Source organism: Protopterus annectens, chromosome 2.part1 (genome assembly GCF_019279795.1).
Source record: "Protopterus annectens isolate FY-2018-M chromosome 2.part1, PAN1.0, whole genome shotgun sequence".
Lineage (NCBI taxonomy): Eukaryota > Metazoa > Chordata > Ceratodontiformes > Protopteridae > Protopterus > Protopterus annectens.
This window is the reverse complement of record NC_056729.1, coordinates 566387494-566400544: the sequence shown is the minus strand read 5'-3', so window position 1 is coordinate 566400544 and position 13051 is coordinate 566387494. Positions and strand designations below refer to the sequence as shown.

Below are 13051 nucleotides of genomic sequence, written 5' to 3'. Positions count from 1 at the left end.
AGAGGCTGTGTCTAGTTTGGCTCCTAAGAAGATTTGCTGGGATGGCTGCAGTCTTGACTTTTGGAAGTTGACTGTGTATCCCAGAGCTTGAAGTAATCGTATGACATAATCCAGGTTTTTTGTCAACATCAATTTGTCGTCCGCTTGTATGAGGCAGTCGCCCAGGTACGGGTAAATTTGTATTCCCTGGAGCCTGCAATGAGCAATTACTGAAGCCAGGCATTTTGTAAATACTCTGGGCGCAGTAGATAAGCCAAATGGCAATGCTGAGAATTGATAATGCTCTGGCCCTGCAAGAAATCTGAGGTATCTTCTGCAGCTGTGTCTGATAGGGACATGCAGGTATGCCTCCTTGAGGTCCAGAGTAATCAGCCACAACTCCTTGCCCAGCATGGGAAGGAGTTGCTGTAGAGTCAGCATTTTGAACTTTGGTACTATGAGAAAGGTGTTTAATGCGGACAAGTCCAGTATTAGTCTCCATTGAGATTCTTTTCTTGGAACAAGGAACAGTCTTGAGTAAAACCCCTGTTCTTGTTGTGGAACTCTTTCTATTGCTTTCATTCGAGTCAGCAGAGTGATTTGCTTGATAGCCTCTGCCCTTTGATTTTGTGGTAGGTTTGGCATGCCTTGTTTTCTTGGTAAGGTATGAAAATGAAACCTGTACCCTCGGTCTATAATGTCCAAAATCCATTTGTCCTTTGTCGGTCTGTGCCAGTTTTCTGCAAACAGAGATAATTTCCCGCCCAAGGGAGCTTCTAGTTGTTCCCTGGTAGGCAGTAGTAGAGGAAAGTCAGAGTTTGTGGTTGTTGGGCAGGTGAAACCCCTGCGTCACTTCTTTGGTTTCCTGGCTGCCATTGTCGTCCCCTGTAAGGGCCTCTGTATTGGCCTCTTCCTCGGCCACGTCTGTTCTTACCCCTTTGAAACTTTTCTGGATTAGGAAAGGACCAGTTTTTTGAAGGCCAATTCCTACTGATCTGGGGGGTTGAACCTGGAGGAAATCTTTCACCGTCTGAACTGATTTTGCTTTTTCTTCAATGGTCTTTAACACATCCTTAGCATTTGCACCAAAAAGCTTGTTCTTTTCCAAAGGTGCATCCAGAAGTTTTGCTTTTACATGATCTGGTAGAGGTTGATCTTTTAACCAAGCATGTCTACGAATCACTGCCCCTGTCATAGCTGCCCTACATGAAGCTTCCAGTGCATCATATCCACACTGTAGGAAGTGATTGCTTACTTGCTGAGTGTTATGTACAGCTTCCTGCAAAGTCTTCCTGTCTAAAGGATCAGGAGAAGCTAAAGTTTTTTGTAAATCTTCTAAGAGATAATCCTGATATTGTAACATATGAAAAAGGCAATTTAAAGCTCTCATAGATAAGGGAGTGGATGTGTAAACCTTTTTGCCCCATCTCTAATGACCTTGCTTCCCTGTTGGAGGGCAAAGGATTTTTTGAGGTGGAGGCTGAAACTCCTTTAGGCCCCTGTGAAATAGTTTCCAAATCAGCAGTATGGGCCCTGAATAAATGGGAATGAGTTTCTGGGACCCTGTAATACCTGTCTGGCTTGGCTGGAGCAGGAGGAAGAGAATCAGGGGTAGCACTAGAGTCAGAATACAAATCATCCAGAACATCAAGTACAGGAGGAATAGCTAGGGGCCTGTACTGAGGCTTCTTAAGGAAAGTCCTAAGGCGTTTCCTAGAATCAGAATATTCCTGACCCTGCCACTTGAAATGTTCCCTCATGGTTTGCAGAACTTCCAAAAGAAATATCCTCAGGAGGGGAGGCCGAAGGGATGGAATCTTCTGCATCCGAGTCCTCATATGTCTGGAAGAGCTCTTCCTGGCTATCAGAGTGGACAGAGCCCTCAGTGTCTTCATCTGAAGGAGTAGGGTCAGAGGGTTCAACCCGGGGCCTTTTATCAGGAGGAGGCTGGGATGCTCTCTCAGGATGAGCCTGTGAACCTCTAATCATGGAAATTAAATCAGCAGCCATGGACATAATTTGAGTCTCCGGAGTCGGCTGAGGTAAGGATTTGGGAGTAATATGCTTTGTTTTGCTGGCTGCCTTAGCCCTAGTGTAGGCCTTAATAGACATGGCCATAGGAGGCCTGGCAGCTCCACGTGCAGGAGTGACCTTGTCTACAGCAATGGTCTCGGGCATTTCCTCGGTTTCGGTATCCGGAGGAAAGTCTATAACTGGCGGAGTAATGTCTGGAATCGGAGTCACCGGTAAAAGCGGTGTCTTCGGTTCGGAGCGGTGGAGAGACCGTCTCAGAGGGAACCGGAGCACTCGCGGTAGGTTTTGGCGTGGAGTCGGTGGTAGACGCGGGCCGAGGATGTCGGTCCCAGTCTTTTTGCTTTTTGGGAGTTTGTGATGTCGGAAGATCCGACGGCATGGTGTAGGCAAATTTATCGCCGAAAAAATCTTCAGCGAACTCCGCCCGGCGCCTGAGTGCGCTTGTTGAAGCGAGCACAGGCTACACAGGCCGAGACTTCGTGGTCTGGGCTCAGGCAAGGGAGGCAGTAAGAGTGGAAATCCTTATGAGGTATTTGTTTACCACAAAAAAGACAACTGTTAACTTTTTCAGTAATTTCTGACATCGGCTGAGGCAAGAAAAGGTCCCCAATGGGGTACTTAGCTTTTTTGATGACTTAGGTATCGTAGAATACAGGAGCTGACCGACCGGCACTTGCGAACTGCTTCTACTTCGGGCACTGCGCGGCAAGAAAGACTGAAGAAAATGGCGTCGGCTGATGCTTATGTACTCCAGCCGCTCTGACGTCAGAGAGAAATGTGACATCAGCCGACGTCGGACCCAGACTTTGGAATCCAGCCGACCGAGGGCTGCCTGAGGCAGGACAACCCACATGTTATGACTGCAGTTGCATTCTTGAAGGACATATGCTTCAGGCTCCTCGGCAAGAAAGACTTGTGTATTGGCATCAGCTGCCTTAATTTATAACACTATCAATCCTGGAGCGACGGCAACTGACGCAGAAATACTAAGCCTCTGGTATTCGGGCCGACTGAGGGCTACCCTGGCAGGGATAACCCAAATGTGACGACTGCAACAGTGAAACACGAAGAACATCTGGTAATGATTGGCTTCTAGCCAGAAGCAAACTAGACTCCTGGAGCACGTGTCCATTTTCATGTGGTAATACACATCCTGGGGTTCTATTGAGCACATCCAATCACCCTCCCTTAGAAAAGGGAGAATGGACTGAACTGTGACCATCCGGAATTTGGTTTGAGCAACAGACTTATTCAAACTGCTGAGATCCAGAAGGGGTTTCAGTCCCCTGTCTTTTTTGGCACCAAAACGAATCTTGAGTAAAAGCCAGATTTGCACTGGTCTGCTGGAAATAAATTGGAGGACTTTTTTTCATACAGCTTTATAATTTCCGAAGCTGCTTCTTCCATTTGACTGGATGGACTGTCAGGAAGTTTTGTTGGAAGTTTTGGATAAGTGATGAGGGGAATGGTGTAACCTCTGGTAATGATATTCTACACCCAATGATCGGTGGTAATTGAGTGCCAGGCAGCTTGAGGCAGATAGAAATGACCCCAGACTGCTTCCAGAGGAAAGCAATCAGGCCGTTCTTCAGGAGTGCTGCTAAGGTTGCTCAGAGAAGGAGTCTCTGGGGCCTTGATTACGTGGACACCCTCTGCCTCAATAGGGGCATCTTCCAGAATTGTTACCCCCTCTGCCCCTGGGGGTACCATCATGCGTGGCATGGAAAGAACCCACAGATTTCTTGTGCTACTTCTTTCCCACTCCTCTCGTTCCTGGAAAAGGAGCATTGAGGGTTGGAAAAATGCAGACCTATGGCACACAGGGTCTTAACATCCACCTCACACCTGGCCAGTGTCCTTTACCCTGGAGAAAAAAGGGAAGATGCTTCGATGGGAGCATTAAGAAAGACTTGAAGGGATCTGTGAGGTCACAAATGCGCATCCAGGCATGACGTCTCAAGTATGCCTGAACCCGCAGCTCTAACCGCCCCCTTCAGTTGCATGTGAGAGCAACCTCATGGACGAGTTGGAGATCGAATCAGGGTTGCGAGCTGCAAGGTAACTATCTCTTACCTCGTCAGACACCTGTCCTGCGAGTGTTCCACAGAATTCAGAGATAAAGTCTCTGAGCCTCAAGAAATGTGCTAAGTACTTCAGGGACTGTATGGTAAAGGTCGCTGATGCAAAGACTCGTTTCCCCAATCTTTCCACAACCCGGGACTCTGTTGGGCAGGTGGACAGTAGGACTCCAGCTAGATCCTTTATCATGGTCACCGCCACCACCATAGCATCGACTGGTAAACCTCCTGACAAATGTGGGTTTTCCTCAGGTGAAGAAAATATCTTGTTGGGAGTCAGAGGGATCGCCTCAACAGAATCTGGGTTCTTCCAGGCACACTGCATCACGAGCTGAACTAGCTCATCTGCAGGTGAGGTCACCCAAGAGGTAGATGGCAGGGCACGGAAAGCCCGCAGAAACACGGACTCCTTAGAAGGGTTAGTGGGCTTCCAGTCAACCCTTGTTTCAACATTTCAAGGAGGTCTCCAAAGGAGACATCAGGAGGTGACTGTGGGGACCCTTCACACATCGAAATCCGTGTCCTCTGTTAGAGACTCCTCAGGCGAGTCTACATGCTTCCTCTTGCATGATCTTTTCTATGGGGGCTCAGTGGAGGCTTCTGAGGACTCAGAAGAGTGGGGACCCTGTAATGGGCGTTTCTCTTGCTCCCCTGTCGGATGTCCTGGGGAGGTGGCCTGTGACAGCTGTAGCTCACAGGGAGAAATCTAGGGGTCTGACGTCGGTGGAATGCTTTCAGAAGCAAATGGCCTCTCCATAGCACGAAAAGGGGATCCGCCCAAAGAGAAATGGGAGCCTGGAACAGAGGACAACCTTGGAACCAGGGTCAGACCCTGCTCCGTCAAACCCGCTCTGGAGGATGGAGCCTCAAGCAGGATAGGTGCAGACAAAGCTCCCGACACAGAGGATGGAACCGAAGAAACACTCAAAAACGTGCCACAAACCTAAGAGCCTGCAGCCCAAACATGGGGTTGAGGAAGGACTGGTTCAGCAGGAACAGAGAACCAAAGGGACAGACCCGGAGCCTCAGTGAGGTCCACTACAGGTGCCAAGACGAAGGTGGGTTCCAAAAGGGACGTCAGAGCAGAAGGCTTTGAAACCTGAATGGTCAAAGGAGAATAAGATGGGAGTCCATGGAGAAATCAACCAAAGTCTTGCAGGAAAATGGGTCCTGGAAGGAGTGGGTATTCCCCTGGCTGTCAAAAGCAGATCCCCAAGACGCACCAAATCAAGTTCTGAAAGGCTCCTGATGGATCTAGTGGATACTCCCGATGGGGAGTCAGGTCGATCTAGGAAAAGGCTATGCACTTGGCCTAGAAACAGGTCTATGGATGGAGAGTATCAGGTCCGTGGTGTGGAATTTACCAGCATAGATGTCCCTCAAGTTTGGAGACAGGAAGCAGTGGGGTCAAGTCCGCTCTTGTCGGGGTCATAAAAGAGCTTGGTGACAAAGGGGCACTCTGAGCAAATACGGAAGGTTCAATAGTCATTGCAGAGAGGCATCAAAGATGTGTACTGTGCCAAAATGGCACCTGGTGCAGACGTAGTAGGCGAGGCCTATAGTCTGTGCCAGAGAGTATCGGAGCCAAAGCTGGCGCCAATATTATAACAGTCATAGTAACTGGAGCAGACGAGGCAGACTTACGCTCCGAAGATAGTTTTGGCATTTTAGGTTTCAAAGACTTACCCTGGTCACCAGAAGGTGAATGGGGCCTTTTTAACCCTTAATAGGAGAGGTTGAGACCTCCGTTGCAGAAAGAGCCTCGGAAAAGGGCGACTTAAGTAGGCACTTCAGTATTAACTTATTCTTGCGCTCGTTCAGAGTGCGTTGACAAACTTTGACAAATCACACAGGGAGGTTGCACCGAAAGATGGAGTACCCCCAAGTAATGCACAATCATCGTGAGAGTCACTAAAAGGAAGTTTACGGTTACACAAAGTACTACGTTTGAAACCCGATGAACCCTTATCAAACATTATGAAAAACACATCAAGGTTTCAGAGAAAAATGTAAATGCTGCTTTCTCTGTCTAAACCTAAATACACACTATCAAGAGTCTCAAAAATACACAACTAGACAGAAAAAGGAAAGAGAAGAAATACCAGCGATGGATAACCTCAGTGTCCCAGGGATAACCTCAGTGTCACTGCTTGACAGAGGCACAACAAAATAATGGGCACATTATCCTTCAAACTAAAGGGGTGGCGAAAGCCACAAAACTCTGGGCTAGGCTTATAAATGCCCTAGGGCAGATAGCCTAGTATGAACCTATGATACCACAAGAGTAAAGAGAGAAGGCTGTACCACCAATGGTACTTAAAAGATTACCAATCGGGTAGGAGGAGTGAAGTCTAAATCTAACTAAATAGAGAGTTGTGAATATAAATCATAATCATGAAAATAGACAATTTTACACAATACATCAAAAAGTGTTCACTTAGCTGAGAGCATGGTTGAAACGTGGCTTTACAGCTATGCGGCAAATGAAATCTGAGGTAACAGGGAGAAGGGCATTGTAGGTAGAAGCTTAGCTCAAGAGTTTTTGGCTGGAGGAGCTTGGTATTAGGCCAACTCTGTTCCGAGGGCTAGGAACCGAACCCATCAGGGATGAATGGGAAGATTAACATCAGATCTAGAAAATAAGAGAGCCACTATATCACTGCGCTAGCTACACTACCTTCAAACTAGAAGGCCTTCGTCAGTTTCAAAAACGTACATACCAGTGGTAAGTACAAATTCAGAAGTGAAGGATACGACTGCAACAATCCTCCTTGAAAATGGAAAATAAAGACCTTTACCTGGGTTAAGAAGATCTCATTTTACGATGCCTGGAAACCTAGCCCTCAAAAAAATGTATGGCCATCACTAGAAAAAAGTGAAACACTCCTAGAAAACACAGTTTAACATTCTGCATTTTTTCAACTCTGGCATACCTTGCAACAGGTTTTTCTGTGCCCACTGGTTCTTGTGCCACTTCTGAATCTCCTCTGAAAGCTCTTTACTGGCTTTCAATGCAGGTCTCAAACTATCCACATCCTGTCAATTTGAAGAAATAAAGATATAAAAATAGTTGACACTATGTTCAAAGCAGTTTAAGAAACACCCACAGTGGAATGGAGTCAAACTAACCAGAGTATAGCAAGATGCTACGGTATTATATTTCTTACAAATTTGCTTACTTTAATATAAAAAAAAATAATTCTAAGTTACTGAAGTGAAATGATGAGTCTCAACATTATACCACATGAATCTCCTTACATGCAGCTTGATTCTACAAATGACCTTAAAACATTCATAAACAATCATACACTTCTCTCCCTTTACGGTGAAAGCCACTAAGTAACCAAAGTCATAACATGTTGCATACTGGATTGCCATCTCTAGAGTGCAAATTCCTTGTAAAGTAGGGTTAGTGATGTGCTAGATGTGATAACATTTTTCAGTGTAAGCAAACCAGCCTCTCAAGTTTCTGCATCTAAATTATGCAAGCAGAAAAAAAACTATGTTCTATTAAACCTCAAGGCATTACTCAAACAGCAGTAGAGAAGAAAATGGTATACACCACAAATCAGCATCATTAGGAGGCAGAGACAGCAAAACCATAGATTTTTGAGAGGAATACCAAACAGGTTAAAACCAAGGGCATCCAGGCTAGCAGGGGTAACTAGCCCTTTAAAACACTGTAAATATTTTCCATTTAAAAATATACAATTTCCTGGTACTGGGCTTTTGGACCTTTTACAAGACCAGTATGACACCCTTGTCCAATTGCTGACCCTGAGGGATAAGGATCATATTATCCAGGCTGTCAGCATCAGTGTGTTGACTGGGGGTGGATGGAGGCTAGTTTCTTCTGCATCAATAGGTCACCACCTGCAGACGCAACCATGGCTGTCTGCAAGCTGTGAGTACAGTTGTGTACACTTACCATAAATGTAGAAGTTAGAGTGTATTTACTGTTGCAGTCATCACATTTGGGTCATCTGCTTGCAGCAGCCCTCAGTCGGCCTGATTACCAAAGTCTTGGGTCCTGCGTCAGTTGCTGCCTCCTCTTCCATGACGTCAGGTCATCAGGGGTATAAAACATGCAGCAGTCGCCATTACATCAGTTTTTCTTGCCCCAGATGTTAGGTGCCCCACTAATGGGAAGCAATTCAAACCTATAAATATACAAGGTTATATCTCCAACAAAAAAGCAAATAAACCAAAAAGATTTTAAGCATAGTAAAGGAGAGAAGAGATACAGCCAAAAGAAATCAGGGGGCTGGAGGGAGGGCAACCAGGACTGCAACAGTGAATACACTCGAACATCTACATTTATGTTGTGTACACAACTGCACTATGTTCTTCGTGTTTCACTGCTGCAGTCATTACATTTGGGTAGATTCCCAAAGCTATGGTTGGGAGGAGTAATTTAGATAGCATTAGGGCCAGCTATAAGGCCCTGCAAGACTGCAGTGGAAAAGCCAGCTTTAGAGGAAATTGGCAAATAACACTAGGTGTAAGTATGTACAGGACTCCAGGTAGCAGCTTCTAGGATGTCCCTGGTAGGGAAGCCTTGAGAAAGGCTGTAGAGGTAGATGCAGCCCTGGTTGAATGGGGACTGATATCCTGTGGTATAGGTTTTCCATGGTGCTTATAGCAGAAATGAATGCAAAGGCCTATCCATTTAGAAATGGTTTGCTTTGAAATAGCCTTCCCCTCTGCAGCAAATGCTACCAGCAACTGTTCAGATTTCCTTTGAGATTTAGTCCTGTCCAAGTAAAATCTAAGTTGTCTGTGCACATCTAAGGAGTGTAGTATCCGTTCCCCTTTGTTCTGTGGATTAGAAAAGAAGGTTGGCAAATGAATGGACTGATTAAGAGCCACACTGTAAACTACCTTGGGCATGAAAGACGGATTGGTCCTGAGTGACACCCTGTCCGCATGAAAGATGATGAAAGGCGCCACTGCCATAAGGGCCTGTAATTCAGATACCCTTCTTGCTGAAGTGATTGCTAAAAGGAAAGCTGTTTTCCAAGAAAGGAATTTTAAATCTGCAGTAGCAGCTGGCTCAAAAGGAGGAAGGGTGAGTTTCTCCAATACAAAGTTAAAGTCCCAGGCTGGAGTTGGAGCTCTCCTGGGTGGTCTTAAAATTTTGGCCTTTGAACTGCTTGAGCAGTGGAAGGGAGAAGAGGGGTAGTTCTGTGCTGCAGTGAGCTGAAATAGCTAAGGCATGGATTTTGAGAGGAAAAAAAAGACAGGCCCTTGTGAAGCATCTCCATTAAGTATTGCAAAATCTGAGATAAATTGGTCGCTGCTGTGCTCATCCATAAAGATTGGTTCCAGACAGAATCTTTTCCATTTGTCAGCATAAGATTTTCTAGTACAAGATCTTCACGCCGCCAAGATGACATCCATCACAGGTTTGCTGAGGGACAAGGGTGAATTTAAGTGATTAGCCAGGCTGCAAGGGTCAATGTTGGAAGCTGAGGGTGCAGAATTTGGTTCTCCTGCTGAGACAGCAAGGAAGGGGTCTGAGGCAGGTGCCAAGGAGATATTTGAGACTGCGCAGGAGTGGGTACCAGTGTTGGCACGGCCAATCTGCAACAATCAAAATCATCCTTGGTTTGTCCTGTTTGACTTTTAGCAGAACTTTGGAGAGCAGAGGCAGAGTGGGGGAAAGGCATAGACTGATGGGTTTTTCCAGCTGAAGGACAGAGCATTCACTTTCCAGGCTTGTTTGTGGGGAGTCCTTGTGGAAAACTTGTCCAACTGGCAAGTTCTGGGGGAGGCAAAAAAAATCCATGTCTGGGCTCCCCCATTCGCTTGCCAATATGTTGAAAATCCATGGTTCCAGTTTCCACTCGTGTGGGTCCATGAATTTTCCGCTTAGTCAGGTCTGCCACTGTATTCAATTTTCCTGGCAGGAATTAAGCTTGTAGGTGCACTTGGTAGCTCAAGGCTGTGTTCCACAATGCCACGGCTAGTCTGCAGAGGGGGTAAGAATGTGTACCCCCCTGCTTATGTACCACAACTGTGGTGTTGTCAGTCTTTACCATTAGTTGTCCTGGAAGAATGTAGTCCTTTAAAGGTTGTCAGAGCATTCTGTACAGCTAACATTTCTTTTTGACTGACATGTAGGTGCATTTGATTTGGGTTCGATTTGCTCTGAATGCACTTCCCTGCCAGGTGAGCCCCCCATGCATAGTCTAAAGCATCTGTAGTTAGGGTTTGGGCGGCAGGTGGTAGTGTGAATGACAGTCCCTTGTTTTGTTGGTAGGCCTCTGCCCACCATAGGAACTCCAGGTGTAGACAAGGTATGATTTTTTCCAGGCTGTGACAATGTTGACTTCGAAGACTTTCAGTACCACTGTAGTTTCCTCATATGCTGTCTTGCATATGGAATTAGAAGAATGCAGAATGCCATGAACTCAAAGGCGTGCAGTATTTGTCTTGCAGAAAGCAGGGTTTTTGTGGCCACTTGTTTGAAGTTACCAAATGAATTTGCTTTTCTGGCATGAGGAAAGCCATCTGGGCAGTTGTATTCAAGCTTGCACCCAGGAATGTAATCTGTTGACAGGGCACCAGTTGTGATTTCTTTTCATTTATGGTGTACCCCAGACAAGTTAGAACCCCTTTTACAAATGCCAGATGATTTAGAAGTATGCCCTGGTTTTCTGCCTGAATTAGAAAATCGTGCAGGTATGAATATATCTGAATATTTCTTTGCCTACAAAACGCAATAACTGGAGCCAGGCACTTTGTGAATACCCAGGGTGCAGTAGACACGCCAAAGGGCAGTGCAGAGAACTGATAATGCAAGTAGCCTACTTTGAAGCGTAGATATTTTCTGCAAGATTCCCTGATTGGGATGTGCAGGTATGCTTTTTTTTAATCTAGAGTTGCCAACTAGGCATCTTTGCCTAGCATAGGAAGTAACTGAAGAGTCAGCATCTTGAATTTTGGAATCTCCAGAAAGGTGTTTAGAGTAGACAAGCCCAGGATTGGACCCCATGACTTGCCTTTTCTAGGTACCAGAAAAAGCCAGGAATATAAACCTTGTCCCTTTTCCTCTTCTGGTACCGGTTGAATAGCCCCCATGTTTAAAAGGGAAAGTACTTGTTTTTGAGCCTCTGCCCACTGATTTGGGGGCAGGTCTGGCCACACGTCTGGTGTTGGCAACGTGTGGAAATGAAATCTGTATCACTGGGACACTATTTAAAGCCCATATGTCCTGGATTATGAGTATCCAGTTATTTGCATGAAGAGCAATCTTTCTCCTCAAAGGGGCGGTTAAAAGTTAAGTGCTTGGTAATTTTAAAAGGAAGTCATTGAGACTGTTTACCATAGGGGAGTGTCTTGTTATTTCCAGATTTGGAAGTGGTCCCCCCCCCCTACTGCTTAGTTCTGAGAGTCCCCTGGGACTGAAACCTGGGGTTTTTGCTGTGTTGGGGTTTGGCTTGGAGGATCTGGAAAGGGCTGGAAAAGACCAATTCTTAGTAGGCCAGTGCCTACTAAATCTTGGAGGTTGCACTTGTAAGAAATCTTTAACAATTTGCATAAATTTAGCTTTGTTTTCCATCTTTTTTAGAACTTCTTCAGCCTTATTGCCAAACAGGCGGTCCTGATTTAAAGGAGCATCCAACAATTTAGCTTTAACGTGATCAGGCAAAGATTGTTCCTTAAGCCAAGACCCAGTAACAGCAGCCCTGCAGGAGGCCTCTAAATAAAACCACATTGCAAAGTATGTTTTTCATCTTGTTCAGCAGAATGCATTAAATCCTGTAAATCTTTATTTTCACAGTCCGGAATCATTTTGTTTAAGCAGTCCAATAATATGCTGTTGATATTTTAACATATGAAATTGGCAGTTTAAAGCTCGGATTGCCAAGGTTGCAGAAGTATAAACCTTTTTACCCCATCTATCCAGTGCCCTGGAGTCTCAATCAGAAGGGGTTGGATTTTTAGCAGAAGCCGCCTTAATGCCCTTGGGCCCCTGAGAAGTGGTTTCTGGATCTGCAACAGGATTTTTGAAAAGGAACTTGTGGGACTCAGGAACCCTGCAGTATGTCAGATGTACTAGGAGCCAGAGGCAGGGAATCAGGGGCCAAACTGGATTCTGAGAACACATCAACAATGTCTAGTACAGGAGGTATAGCCAAAGGCCTTTGCTGAGGCAGAAGGAAATCCCCAAGCCTCTTTTTTGAATCAGAAAATTCCTGACTTTCACAATGGAAATGCTCCCATAAAGTAAGTAGTTTCCCCAAAAGAAAAATCCTCAGGAGGAGAAGAGGGAATGGAATCCTCTGCATCACAATCCTCATAAGTAGGCATGGACAAAACCAGGTCATTAGAAGATTCGGAAGAAACAGAATCCTGACCTGAAGATTCATAATCAAGCTCAGCCCTAGGCCTCTTAGGGTGGGGGGGGGGTTTGACTACCCCTGATTAGAGTAATTAGACCTTCAGACATTTTGATCATTTCTTTTTTAGGCATAGGGGCCTGAACATGTAGCCTGGGCATCATTTTTTTTTAGACATAGATTGAGATTTAGGCCCTAGTAATGAAGGCAGTGTATTTATTATGCAAGTCTGTAGGCCTGAATACACCCTCAGAAGCTGGTGCTTGCACAGTGGCTCCGGACCCATCTAAGGTAGAGACATCCGTGGGTTCCATAGGGGAAGCATCTAGCGGTATACTGGACTCCAAATGGGTCTCGGTAGAGGCCTGCAAATCAGAAGCAGCAAATATCTGTGTCTGCGAAAGCCCCTGAGTACTGGTGAACTGGCGACTGTCTTAAGAGAAGCATCGTTGGCAGTTTTGGACCTCGGTGGCCTGTCTATCTTTGCATTTTTTCAGAATCCCAGTAGTGGGATGGCTAACCGACATTCCTGGTTAATTAAACAGAGCCAAAATATTTAGAGGCACAAATGTACTGACGACTGATAGTGCGCAGATTAAATGAAACACAAAACTG

At 45.6% G+C, this 13051-nt stretch overlaps 1 protein-coding gene across 1 annotated transcript in view; it reads right to left on the bottom strand.

The window, feature by feature from the left end:
* KDM3A (lysine demethylase 3A) overlaps positions 1-13051 on the bottom strand; it is a 2231127-nt gene that overhangs the window by 1803465 nt on the left and 414611 nt on the right. Inside the window, exon 4 of the mRNA XM_044063465.1 lies at positions 7025-7127. Coding sequence (XP_043919400.1) covers positions 7025-7127 — 103 coding nt within the window. The remainder of the gene's footprint in view (positions 1-7024; positions 7128-13051) is intronic.